General features: G+C 41.4%; 1 protein-coding gene and 1 pseudogene across 2 annotated transcripts in view; one reads left to right on the top strand and one right to left on the bottom strand.

Moving 5' to 3' along the window:
• Positions 1-840: 840 nt before the first annotated feature.
• The window catches only part of LOC105463919 (protein phosphatase 6 catalytic subunit), a 47,415-nt gene continuing 34,342 nt past the window's right edge, over positions 841-13,913 (bottom strand). For both annotated transcript variants that reach the window (XM_011711346.2, XM_071078330.1), the window contains exons 3-7: positions 13,809-13,874; positions 11,223-11,364; positions 6,216-6,295; positions 5,843-6,052; positions 841-1,642 (exon numbers count right to left, since the gene is read on the bottom strand). In XM_011711346.2, the coding sequence (XP_011709648.1) occupies positions 1,394-1,642; positions 5,843-6,052; positions 6,216-6,295; positions 11,223-11,364; positions 13,809-13,874 (747 nt within the window). In that variant the 3' untranslated portion in view covers positions 841-1,393. The remainder of the gene's footprint in view (positions 1,643-5,842; positions 6,053-6,215; positions 6,296-11,222; positions 11,365-13,808; positions 13,875-13,913) is intronic.
• On the top strand, positions 1,903-3,634 carry LOC139358275 (ribose-phosphate pyrophosphokinase 1 pseudogene; annotated as a pseudogene).

Below are 13,913 nucleotides of genomic sequence, written 5' to 3' on the forward strand. Positions count from 1 at the left end.
AAATATTTCCCGGAATGACAAAAATTAATTATAGTAAAGGGATACCAACTATTTCACAAAATGGTGCATTCCAACATCATTTATGACTACAGTCATAAGAGATACTGGAATACTTGTCCTTATTAAGTGGACAGTTGCATATTAAGAACTGATCATCACAACCCTTTGGATATTCAAATTACTTACACAAAGCTGAAATATGGAATCACAGATCTTTGCAAAAAAGAACTTGTTTCTTTTTCTACACTTTAAATAATCTGCTTCAGATTACAGTTCACAAATACAAGAGTCCTGACTTTTCAACCTTTCCAGTTGCAGTTTAAAAATGAACACTTTCTAAAAGTTAAGGTCAAGTGTTACAGCAAGAGAAGAATGATTCCTATTGAAAAGTACATAGATTTTAGTTAATAATACTCATGATAGATTGTAAACTGGATTGATCACATTCTACTCAACTGGTATCAAATTAACACATCAGCATTACAAGTATTAAATGTTTTTCTATTACTATAGAGGATATAAACCAAAACATTAATATGGCAGTTATGTTCTTTAGGCACAGTTTAGTGATTTTTTTAAAAAATAAATACTATTGAATTTCAATTGAAGTTTTAAACTCAATAAGCAAAGGGTCAAGAACTCTGATTAGGAAAAAAGAAAAGATAACTTTACACTAACAATGTAAGCTGTTTAAAATTTCTAACACTTAACCTATCTTTTATTTAAGATTACTTTATTAAAAATACAAGGAATCTGAAAAAAGATCAATACAATTATCTTAATGTACAAAGTCATAAGCTGTAGCAGTTTTTAACTAAAATTTAAAAACACAACAAGGAGGGCAGCCCTTTAGACCAATTTATTTTATATCCATTTAAAATATCATCCAACAAAGGACAATGAAGTTTACATCTGGGACAGGTATACATAATTTGAGGCATTTGGAGTCCATCGTGCCCACTGAATAACAACTTTGCTGCTGAAATTTCTTAAAACTTACCAAACTAAAACAAAAGGCTGAATGATACAAAAAGGAGGAGTATTTAGGTGTAATCTGTCAATTGGCTTTTAAAAAAAGGAAACACATCCTGTTTCCCAGACCAGTAAATAAGCAAGAGCTACATGCAGCAGTGTGAGTATGAAGACATTTCTCAAGTCTTCTCAAATGAGTCCAGGGTGGGGATGGGATGGCGGGAAAATTGATAGAAAAACTTTGCTATAGACACCACAACAAACAATAAATTTAGATAATTTAAAATTCAAAAAAAAAAAAAGGCAAGAGGCAGCATTTCAGCAGCAAAGTGCTCAATAAAAAGTATATTGTAGAAGGTAATACAAGAAAATTGGGGTAAGAAGAGGGCAGAAAAATGGGTCAGCAGGATGGGCGAAGGCCTCAAAGGAAATACGGCGTTGTCGTTCTGGGAGGAATAACACGTTCTGAATCTGGAACTGCCCGGAATAACTTTGGTTCTCTTGTATTTACATCTTTGAAGACCATGATCGAAGCAATATTTCCACAACGATAGCAGTAATTAGGAGCAGACCATACTGTCACCAGCTTCTCATCAAACATAAATTTATAGCCTTCGTGCACTAGTTGATGTGCTCTGCAGATGAGTTTTAAGTTGTTGATATGAACAAACTGTAATTTAGAAAGACACTGTAAGTATTTAGCACTTAAAAAACAATTACCCTACATACGTAAGAAAATAATCATTCAAATACCAAATCCTATTACTACTAAATGCATCATGATTATAGAACCCACTCTATAATTATCCCCAACAATTTAATAAGTTTAGGCAAACAGAGCAATTTTGGCCTGAGTCAACTACACAGCTATAGAAACTGTATAGCTACATAGTTAGAAATTTCTGGAAGAAAAAGCATTCAATAGGTACTATGAATCAAAATTTTGTGTTTTCTGATTTAATAATAAAGATATTACTGTCAGTATCTACAATTTACTGATAGTATGTTTACAGTTTACTGTAGATGTTGCAATAATTCTGAAAGAGATTATTCTTTTTTTTTTTTTTTTTTTTTTTTTTTGAGACGGAGTCTGGCTCTGTCGCCCGGGCTAGAGTGCAGTGGCCGGATCTCAGCTCACTGCAAGCTCCGCCCCCCGGTTTACGCCATTCTCCTGCCTCAGCCTCCCGAGTAGCTAGGACTACAGGCGCCCGCCGCCTCGCCCGGCTAGTTTTTTGTATTTTTTAGTAGAGACGGGGTTTCACCGTGTTCGCCAGGATGGTCTCGATCTCCTGACCTCGTGATCCGCCCGTCTCGGCCTCCCAAAGTGCTGGGATTACAGGCTTGAGCCACCGCGCCCGGCCAAGAGATTATTCTTTTGCAACTTAAGGAAACAAAAGCTCAGACTAGATAAATAACTTATCTAAATTAAGATGCACTGATACAGGATCAGAATCTAGTTTTCTGACTTCATTATGATGCTGGAGCACTTCCCAATATAAAGTCATGTGTGTGTGTGTGTATTTAGTTGAAAACAGTTAAAGTTCAAAGTATTGCCTATCTTGAAGATGGTGGGATAGCATCACAAAGCTGTTAGCATTGAGTCTCTGGACCGACTTTGATTCCAGTCTCTGCAGCAGCAGTGATCACTTAGTGAAGAGTGCTTAGGATAGTTGGCCAGGATCCTGAATATCAAAATCTTCAGCAGCAGCTCCCACCAGGACTTATCTCAGAAAACTGCTGACTGCCTGGGCCTGGAGCTCAGCAAGGTAGTGACTAAGAAATTCAGCAACTAGGAGACCTGTATGGAAATTGGCGAAAGTGTACGTGGAGAGAATGTCTACATCATTCGGAGTGGCTGTGGTGAAATCAACAATAATTTAATAGCACCTTTAATCATGATTAATACCTGCAAGATTGTTTCAGCCAGCCAGCTTACTGCAGTCATCCCATGCTTCCCTTATGCCCAGCAGGATAAGAAAGACAAGAGTCGGGTGACAATCTCAGCCAAGCTTGTTGCAAATATGATATCTGTAGCAGGTGCAGATCATATTATCACCATGGACCTACATGCTTCTCAAATTCAGGGTTTTTTTTTGACATCCCAGTGAACTACTTATATGCAGACCTAGGTGTCCTGAAGTGGATAAGGGAGAATATCTCTGAGTGGAAGAACTGCACTATTGTCTCATCTGATGCTGGTGGAGCTAAGAGAGTGAACTCCATAGAAGACAGGCTGAATGTGGACTTTGCCTTGATTCACAAAGAAGGCCAATTAAGTGGATCTCATGGTGCTTGTGGGAGATGTGAAGGATCTGGTGGCCATCCTTGTGGATGACATGGTTGACACTTGTGGCACAATCTGCCATGCAGCTGACAAACTTCTCTTAGCTGGAGTCACCAGAGTTTATGCTATCTTGACTCCAAGTATCTTCTGTGGTCCAGCTATTTCTCACATCAACAACGCATGCTTTAAAGCAGTAGTAGTCACCAATACCATACCCCAGGACGACAACATGAAGCACCGCTCCAAAATACAGGTGATCGACATCTCTATGATCCTTGCAGAAGCCATCAGGAAAACTCACAATGAAGAATCCATTTCTTACCTATTCAGTCATGTCCCTTTATAACACAGTTACTTCTGAGGTTTTTTAAGAATAAAATCCACCCCACCCCTTGTTTTCCCTTGGTATTTGATGACAAATTCAGAAGACCCAGCTTACTCCAGTGTAGCTTTCAATATCCCACATCAGGTATATCTGAGCTTATCCGAAATGGAGAAAGACGGGTTGAGATTAACTGCTGGGACTTCCTACCTGCACTGTCTCATTCTGGCTTCCTTGATGATTTTGTGAGTCTTGCAGCTTTAACAAGAGCTCAGCTGTTACAAGATTTCAGACTTTTGAGGATAGTGGGGGTGTCTGACGGTGATTGGAGAAGCTCAGACTACCTTGCATGTGAATGCTTCAGGGTTTTCTTTGTTGAGAACAACTAGCAACAAAGCCAACCCATGTGTGAGCAGTTCTCCCCAAGGTCTATGCTAAATTATGGCAAGAGCCCTGGGCAACCCCAAACCTAGTCCCAGTGGCTGAGCACCCTGTAAGGCAGGAACAGGCAGTTGGACTTGAGCAGCCATGGGGTGGGGGGTGGGGGTAGTGGAGGGGGGAAGCAGCACAGTGCAGCAAATGTTTCTTGGGAGGAAGAAGCCTGATTCATCATCATCTGCTTGACTACGTAGCTTGGATTCTCTTTTGTACCTATTCCTTTGATTTGGCTTTACTTTCATCCATCTTGATCCTTTCCTGGCCAAATATCCGCTTGGGCCCAAAGGAACACGGCACCATAGTCCTCTGAAAAGCAAATGTGCTTCCTGCTATGTAATCGCTAACATTCACATTACATGATTTGCTGTAGCTTGATCTTCCTTAGCCTACTACCACTGTGGCAGTAGGTTTTAGGTGGTCTCATAGTGCCTTTTGATTAATTTAAGTATTTAATTGCCATCTTCCTTCTTTGGATCTACTTGGCATTTCAAATGAACAGAGATTTCTGTTTTAAAAAAAAAAAAAAAAAAAGGCCAGGCGTGGTGGCTTACGCCTGTAATCCCAGCACTTTGGGAGGCTGAGGCAGGCGGATCACGAGATCAAGAGATCGACACCATCCTGGCTAACACAGTGAAACCCCATCTCTACTAAAAATATAAGCGATTAGCCAGGTGGCGGGCGCCTGTAGTCCCAGCTACTCAAGAGGTTGAGGCAGGAGAATGGCATGAACCTGGGAGGCAGAGCTGGCAGTGAGCCAAGACCAGTCACTGCACTCCAACCTGGGTGACAGAGCAAGGCTCCGCCTCAAAAAAAAAAAAAAAAAAAAAAAAAAAAACAGATTGACATAGGCCAGGTGCGATGGCTCATGCCTGTAATCCCAGCACTTTGGGAAACCAAGGTGGGCAGATCACCTGAGGTCAGGACTTCAAGACCAGCCTGACCAACATGGTGAAACCCCGTCTCTACTAAAAATACTAAATTAGCCAGGCGTGTTGGTGCACACCTGTAATCCCAGCTACTCAGAAGGCTGAGACAGGAGAATTGCTTGAACCCAGGAGGCAGAGGTTGCAGTGAGCCGAGATTGCGCCACTGCACTCCAGCCTGGGCAATATGAGTGAAACTCTGTCTCAAAAAAAAAAAAAGATTGATGTTATTGGCTCTTGTAGAGGAAACTAATAAAGTGTCTGTATCTGTGTGATTTGAGGTCTTAAAAAAAAAAAAAAAAAGTACTGCCTAGTTTGGTCTTGACATTTTGTTACTTAATTACAGTATTTGAAAGGAAGGGGGCCGGCCGGGCACAGTGGCTCACACCTGTAATACCAGCTCTTCAGGAGACTGAGGTGAGTGGATCACCTGAGGTCAGGAGTTCAAGACCAGCCTAGCCAACATGGTGAAACTCCGTCTCTACTAAGAATACAAAAATTAGCCAGGCATGGTGGTGTACGCCTATGGTCCCAGCTACTCAGGAGGCTGAAGCAGAATTGCTTGAACCTGGGAGGCAGAGGTTGCAGTGAGCCAAGATCATGCCACTGCACTCCAGCCTGGGCGACAGAGCAAGCAAGACTCCATCTAAAAAAAAAAAAAGGAAAAGAACATTTACTTTATCCACTATTACCAAGTGGATGCTGGAGTAGGTGCTTTCGCTGTGTGATCTTATTTAACTGTTAAAAAAAGACATACATTAATAACTAAACTAGAAATTTAATATCCACAGCCACCATATTTTGAGTAAGCTAGACTACAAGTTAGTTATCTAGGACCACCATAGTTCTCTATGCAGTCCATTAGCAATCTACAAATTACTTTTCCAAAAATGCTGGCTTTACCTCATTTGTGACCTTTGCTCCAAAAAGCCAACCTGCTCCTCGCGGACTGATAGCCCAAGTATCCACATCTTCAGGATCTGACCAAACCAGATCACAAAATGCTCCTTTATGAGGAATTTCCTGATTCCGTTCGATGGTTCGAATTTGATCCAGTGTTTTGATATCAGGAGATAAACCACCATGGACACACAAAATCTGCTCATCTATTAACTAGCAAAAAAGGATAACAAAGAGTTGAACATATAACCTCAGTCATATCTAAATTCATCAATGAATACTAAAGATATCAACATAATTGAGATGACAACTAGATAAAAATATGCAATGTGTTATTGGCAGGAACATACATGAGACTTTAAAAATAGAAACTTACAGCTGCTACTGTGAGCATGTCAAAAACTTTGGTACAGTATCTCCAGGCATTAGCATTTCCATATTTGGTTTGGCACTCATCTGTGAAAGAAACAGAAGGGTTTTAATTAATGAATCTGCCAATAAAAATAAACAATATATCCAATACTAGAGCAGCTTTCAGTATAACAGAAATTCAGCTTAAACTAGGACAGCAAGATACGACACATATTTAGTCCTACTAGGACCTCCACATAGAGCCAAAAGAACACTAGTGACTAACTATATACAGTTATATGTCCCTTAATCATGGGGATACATTCTGAAAAATGCATTGTTAGGTGATTTCGTCATTGTGTGAACATCATCACATATCCTTACTAACCCAGATGGTCTAGCCTACTACACACCTAAGCAATATGATATAGCCTATTGCTTCTAGGCTATAAACTTGTGAAGCATGTCACTGTACTAAATATCGTAAGGAAATAGTAACACAAGGGTAAGTATTTGTGCAATAGGAATTTTTCAACTGCGTTATATCTACGGGACCACTGTTGTATATACAGTCCATCATCGACTGAAATGTCATTATGTGGCACATGACTGTATTTCCTAAGGATATAGTACTGCTCTTCATTCCTGGAATGGACCTAAGAAGCAGCTGAAATTATTAACCAAAATGCTATCATTAGAAGAGTCAAATACAAATTTCACACAACCTGAAGCAAATGTTTTTACAGTTATGTTAATATTAGGTAATTCTGGTAAACAGATAAATTTATTTAAGGAGACCATTCTAGCAGGATAATCAGATCAAACAAATTAGAGGACCCTTAGTTATAGGAACATGAGCAATTCCTAACTCTTCTCAGGGCCAAGTTGTCTCTTCTGAGATTTTCTGCAAATTGTCCAACTAAACACTTGAGCTTCAGTGGATCACAACTGAGGACAGACTGCCAGTCAGGTTCTTACAAATTCCCAGTTGAACACTCTTCCTGCTGCCTCCATAGCTTTTTGTTTTTGAGATAACGTCTCACTCTGTCGCCCAAGTCGGAATACAGTGGCGCAATCAGCAGTGGCAAGATCACAGCTCACTGTAACCTCAACCACTTGGGCTCAAGCGATCCTACCACCTCAGCCTTCCGAATAGCTGGAACTACAGGCATGTGCCACCACACCTGACTAATTTTATTTCTGGTAGAAATGGGGGTCTCCCTATGTTGTCCAGGCTGGTCTTGAACTCTTGAGCTCAAGCAATCCTCCTACCTCAGCCTCCCACAGTGCTGAGATTACAGGTGTGAGCCACTATACCCTGACTGTCTACATAGTTAATAGGGTACACACTTCTTCTGTTAACACCATGGAAGCTCTGCACTTTGACTTCTTCCATAATTTTAGAAAAAAAAAAACCTGACATACCATTATTGCCTTAAGTGAAGCTGAAAATGATATAGGAAAGAAGTCTGCAGGTTATGACCACTCCCCAAGATTTTCTCAATTATATATCTATGTGAAGCAAGATTGTTATGTAAACTTGGCATAAGAGAGCCCTAACAATGAGCTCAGGTTGCAGGCAGGGATCTTGAGCTTGGCTCTATAGTAACTGCCCAGCATGTGTTTTTATTGTTTTGTTTTTTTTGTTGTTGTTGTTTGTTTGTTTGTTTTAAGACGGAGTCTCAGGCTGTTGCCCAGGCTGGAGTGCAGTGGCGCGATCTCGGCTCACTGCAAGCTCCGCCTCCTGGGTTCACGCCATTCTCCTGCCTCAGCCTCCTGAGTAGCTAGGACTACAGGCGCCCGCCACCGCGCCCGGCTAATTTTTTGTATTTTTAGTAGAGACGGGGTTTCACTGTGGTCTCGATCTCCTGACCTTGTGATCCGCCCGCCTCGGCCTCCCAAAGTGCTGGGATTACAGGCTTGAGCCACCGCGCCCGGCCTTTTTTTTTTTTTTTTTTGAGACGGAGTCTCGCTCTGTCGCCCAGGCTGGAGTGCAGTGGCGCGATCTCGGCTCACTGCAAGCTCCGCCTCCCGAGTTCACGCCATTCTCCTGCCTCAGCCTCCCGAGTAGCTGGGACTACAGGCGCCCACAACCGCGCCCGGCTAATTTTTTGTATTTTTAGTAGAGACGGGGTTTCACCGTGGTCTCGATCTCCTGACCTTGTGATCCGCCCGCCTCGGCCTCCCAAAGTGCTGGGATTACAGGCGTGAGCCACCGCACCCGGCCCCAGCATGTGTTTATCAGTGTGAACTGAAGGCCCGTGTAAAGTTATATAGGGATATCTTATTCCTTTAAAATCAATGTAAGTCTTATAATAACTAAAATTATCTTATTCCCGAGGAGCTGTTAAGCTTCATTTTATTAAACAAAACCATACAACACCACTACAAGAACAGAGCTCTGGGAACAAGAAAGTTCAATACTAGATTTTGTGTTGCTGTCATTTTCCTCAGTCAAGGCACCTTGATTAAAATGTCCTCCTTCCTCACCCCATTTTTTTCCCCTTTAGCCCTACATTGATGAAAGCTGGGCGAATTCTGGAGTATAACTGTATATATAAAAACAGTCACATATAAAAAACATATGTCATATATTAGTCATATATAACAATATGCGTTTTATATATTATGCATGTAGCATTAGTTACATATATATAGTAGGTGTGTGTGTTTTGATAACATTAGTTTTAGTATCTTCACTGAGCTAATATCATAGTATGGTATCTAAAATATTGATCCAAAAGTTGTATTTCAATTGGTGTTTATTTTGTAAACGAAAATAAGAAGTAACTTGTAGAAAGGAGACAAATAGGCCGGGCGCGGTGGCTCAAGCCTGTAATCCCAGCACTTTGGAAGGCCGAGATGGGCGGATCACGAGGTCAGGAGATCGAGACCAGCCTGGCTAACACAGTGAAACCCCGTCTCTACTAAAAAATACAAAAAACTAGCCGGGCGAGGTGGCGGGTGCCTGTAGTCCCAGCTACTCGGGAGGCCGAGGCAGGAGAATGGCGTAAATCCGGGAGGCGGAGCTTGCAGTGAGCCGAGATCCGGCCACTGCACTCCAGCCTGGGCGACAGAGCGAGACTCCGCCTCAAAAAAAAAAAAAAAAAAAAAAAAAAGAAAGGAGACAAATATTATCTAACTTTACAAGTATTTAAAAAATTATATAAAAACAATTATCAAAATTTCTCTAATTGATAATGGCAGACAAACTGAAGAGTAAGAGAGTTCAGAGTATCTTTGTTTTGTTTTGTTTTGAGACAGAGTCTCGCTCTGTCACCCAGGCTGGAGTGCAATGGCACAATCTCAGCTCACTGCAACCTCCACCTCCCAGGTTCAAGCGATTCTCCTGCCTCAGCCTCCCGAGTAGCTGGGACTACAGGCAAGCGCCACCATGCCCAGCTAATTTTTGTATTTTTTGTAAAGACGCGGTTTCACCATTTTAGACAGGATGGTCTCAATCTCCTGACATCATGATCTGCCTGCCTCGGCCTCCTAAAGTGCTGGGATTACAGGCATGAGCCAACACGCCCAGCCCAGCCTATCTTTATAATGACAGAAGATAATTCAAAATATAAAATTTAAAACTAAAGGGTTCTGCAATTAATGTTTCCAAATCTCTCAATATCTGCCTTAATTGTGCTCAAGGAAAATCCAAATTCATAATCTTGATAATTATATTTCCTTCAAGGGGGTTCCTAATAAGCGCTCTCTCTCTCTCTCTCTCTGTAACTTTCAACCAAATAAAAGTTTTAGAGAAGTAGCTATTTTGCTTTTTTTTCTTTCTTGAGACATAGTCTCGCTCAGTTGCCCAGACTGGAGTGCAATGGTGCAATCTTGGCTCACTGCAACCTCCACCTCCTGGGTTCAATCAATTCTCCCTGCCTCAGCCTCCCAAGTAGCTGGGATTACAGGCCCCCACCACCATGCCCGGCTAACTTTTGTATTTTCAGTAGAGACGGGGTTTAGTTGGTCAGACTGGTCTCAAACTCCTGACCTCAGGTGATCCACCCGCCCCGGCCTCCCAAAGTGCTGGGATTACAGGGGTGAGCCACTGCGCCTGGCCTATTTTGCTTTTTATGACTAAGTTCTGCTTCTGATCCCTGAGGTCCTAGCATTCTCTGGAGTGAGCATACAGAGATATATGTAAAAGGATGTGTAATAGCAGCTTAAAAACAACTCTAAAGTCTAATGATAGAGAAAAAACTGATACATCAATTATGGTACATCCATATGGTATATGATGCAGCTATAAACATGACAATAAAGTCAAAAAATCAGGTATGACCCCATTTTAGTGTGTGTTTGTACATATATAAACACACATAAATACACACACACACAAAATAGATGAGAATGGACTCTCCAATTTGTGCAGAACATTCACCTTCAGCAGATTCTAGATTCCCACTCCAAAATATTTTGATTAATAAATCTGTGGTGAGGCCCAGCAATCTACATTTTTGTTTTGTTTTGTTTTGTTTTTTTGAGACGGAGGCTCACTATGTCGCCAGGCTGGAGTGCTATGGCGTGATCTTGGCTCACCATAACCTCTGACTCCTTGGTTCAAGCGACTGTCCTGCCTCAGCCTCCCGAGTAACTGGGATTACATGCATGCACCACCACGCCCAGCTCATTTTTGTATTTTTAGAAGAGACGGGGTTTCACCATATTGGCCAGGATGGTCTCGATCTCCTGACCTTGTGATCCGCCTGCCTCAGCCTCCCAAAGTGCTGTGATTACAGGTGTGAGCCACCCCATCCAGCCCACAATCTACATTTTTAATGAGAACCCAGGTGATTCCAGCAAGATAAACTAAGGACTACACTTTGAGGCACAGATCTAGAAAGATGCACACCAAAAAGTTAACAGTAATCTCTCCAGCATAAGATTTTCAATTGTTGGGGAGGAGTGAAGGAGTGAGGATGTGGGGAAAATAATATACATAAAGCATGTGTATGACTTGTGTAGCTTTGTTTTCCAAAGAGGAAAGTAAAATAATATTCAGAATCAGAGAAATAGGAGTTCTTACCATAAAATCCATAGACCTGTGTTATCTGTCTACTCTCATGATTTCCTCGCAAAAGTGTAATACGATCAGGCCATTTAGCCTTTAATGCAAGAAGGTAAGTGAAGGTCTCCAAACTATAGTAACCTCTGTCTACAAAATCACCCTGTGAAGTAAAAGTGTACAGTTACAAACAATACAATAGCCACAATATTCTTTTCAAATTACATCAAACTGCACAAACTCATGGTTCATAACTACAATAAAAAGTTACATACTGAAATATTTGGAAATTTGATTTTAACAAAAATTAAAATAGAAGTAAACAAACTGTTTCTATTAAATGTTTATAGAAACAAGATTTTGGACTCCAGGGAAACCTACAAGAATCTGCTGTGCCATTCTCTCAAGAACTTTCCCTGAAAAACCACCATTTTCTGCTTTTTTTTTTTTCCAGACAGAGTATCACTCTGTCACCCAGGCTGGAGTGCAGTTGCGCAATCTCGGCTCACTGCAACCTCCACCTCCTGGGTTCAAGTGATTCTCCTGCCTCAGCCTCCTGAGTAGCTGGGATTACAGGCGCACACCGACACCACACCTGGCTAATTTTTCTATTTTTAGCAGAGACAGGGGTTTCACCATGTTGGTCAGGCTGGTCTGAAACTCCTGACCTTGTGATCTGCCCACCTCGGCCTCTCAAAGTGCTGGGATTATAGGTGTGAGCCACCATACCTGGCAAAACCACCATTTTTTTCAATCCTCTATTACCTGCATTAGTTGATTTGGTCATCTGTTAACCAGTATTTTTTAAGTAATTTAATTTTTAAAAATTCATTTTTTTTTTTTTTTTTAGAGATGGGGGTCTCACTATGTTGCCCAGGTTGGTCTAGAACTCCTGAGCCTAAACAATCATCCCACCTCAGCCTCCAAGTAGCTGGGACTACAGGTGTGCACCACCATGCCCAGATAAAATAATTTTCTATTTTAAGAAATCATTTTGGCCGGGCGCGGTGGCTCAAGCCTGTAATCCCAGCACTTTGGGAGGCCGAGGCGGGCGGATCACAAGGTCAGGAGATCGAGACCACAGTGAAACCCCGTCTCTACTAAAAATACAAAACATTAGCCGGGCGCGGTGGCGGGCGCCTGTAGTCCCAGCTACTCAGGAGGCTGAGGCAGGAGAATGGCGTGAACCCAGGAGGCGGAGCTTGCAGTGAGCCGAGATCGCGCCACTGCACTCCAGCCTGGGCAACAGCGTGAGACTCCGTCTCAAAAAAAAAAAAAAAAAAAAAAAAAAGAAATCATTTTAACTGTATTGGAAGAGCTGCCTACTTGAAGAAAAAAAATTTTTTTGTAAAAACAAATACCATAATTATAACAGCGTTCTAGGTTCAGTTTTGCATTTAACAACCATATATGATAATATACTATTTACACTTCCCATTAATATCTGACTTGGGCCAATATTACACCAATAGGAAAACAACTGAAAGAAAAGTGGCCAAGTGCGGTGGCTCATGTCTATAATCCCAGCACCTTGGGAGGCCGAGGCCAGCAGATTAGGAGGTCAAGAGATCCTGACCATCCTGGCCAACATGGTGAAACCCCGTCTCTAGTAAAAATACAAAAATTAGCTGGGCATGGTGGCACGCGCCTGTAATCCCAGCTACTCAGGAGGCTGAGGCAAGAGAATCACTTGAACCCGGAAGGCAGAGGTAGCAATAAGCTGATCACACCTGCACTCCAACCTGGCAACAGAGCGAGACTCCATTTCAAAAAAAAAAAAAAAAAATAGGAAAGTGACCCAGAAACTTTCAGAAGGAAAGATAATGAGAGAAGGATCCAGAAAAAGTTCAACAGTAACACTACATTCCAAAAGAAAAGCAAACATCTACCTTAATAGCAAATGTGTAGGTATGTATATTCATCCATCCATAGATTAACAAGAGATAAAAATGAATGCTCAAAAAGTTTGAATAAATAATAGTCAATTGAAGATTTATGCCTTAAACCAGGGGTTCTGGGTTATTTTTATGCCCACTCATTACTGATAGCTATTACCCAACCCTATCTACAGTGGCTTACTAAGGCAATTAATTAGAGGACATAGTTAAATGTAGAAAAGTACACAATCACTTTGATATGGTTTGGCTGTGTCCCCACCCAAATCTCATCTTGAACTCCCATATGTTGTGGGAGGGACTCGGTGGGAAGTAATTGAACCATGGGGGCAAGTCTTTCCTGTGCTGTTCTCATGATAGTAAGTCTCGTGAGATCTGATGGTTTTAAAAACAAGAGTTCTCTGCACAGTCTCTCTCTCTCTCTTTGCCTGCTGCCATCCATGTAAGATGTGACTTGGTCCTGCCTGCCTTCTGCATGATTATGAGGCCTCTCCAGCCATGTGAAACTGTAAGTCCATTAAACCTCTTTCTTTTATACTTGCCCAGTCTCGGGTATGTCTTTATCAGCAGCATGAAAATGGACTAATACACACCTTTTCATATACTGAAATGGGGACTGTCACATGGCAAAAAATTATTATGCAATTTACATTTAATAAGTCAGATCCTTTCCATGTTAAACAAGCACTTGATATCAGTGGTGTTTACATACCATAAATATGTAGTTTGTGTCAGGAACCTGACCTCCAGTTCTGAACAGTTCACAAAGGTCATAAAACTATAAAAGAAATGCAATATATGCTGATTACAAATTCCT

Source organism: Macaca nemestrina, chromosome 14, assembly GCF_043159975.1.
Source record: "Macaca nemestrina isolate mMacNem1 chromosome 14, mMacNem.hap1, whole genome shotgun sequence".
Taxonomy (NCBI): domain Eukaryota; kingdom Metazoa; phylum Chordata; class Mammalia; order Primates; family Cercopithecidae; genus Macaca; species Macaca nemestrina.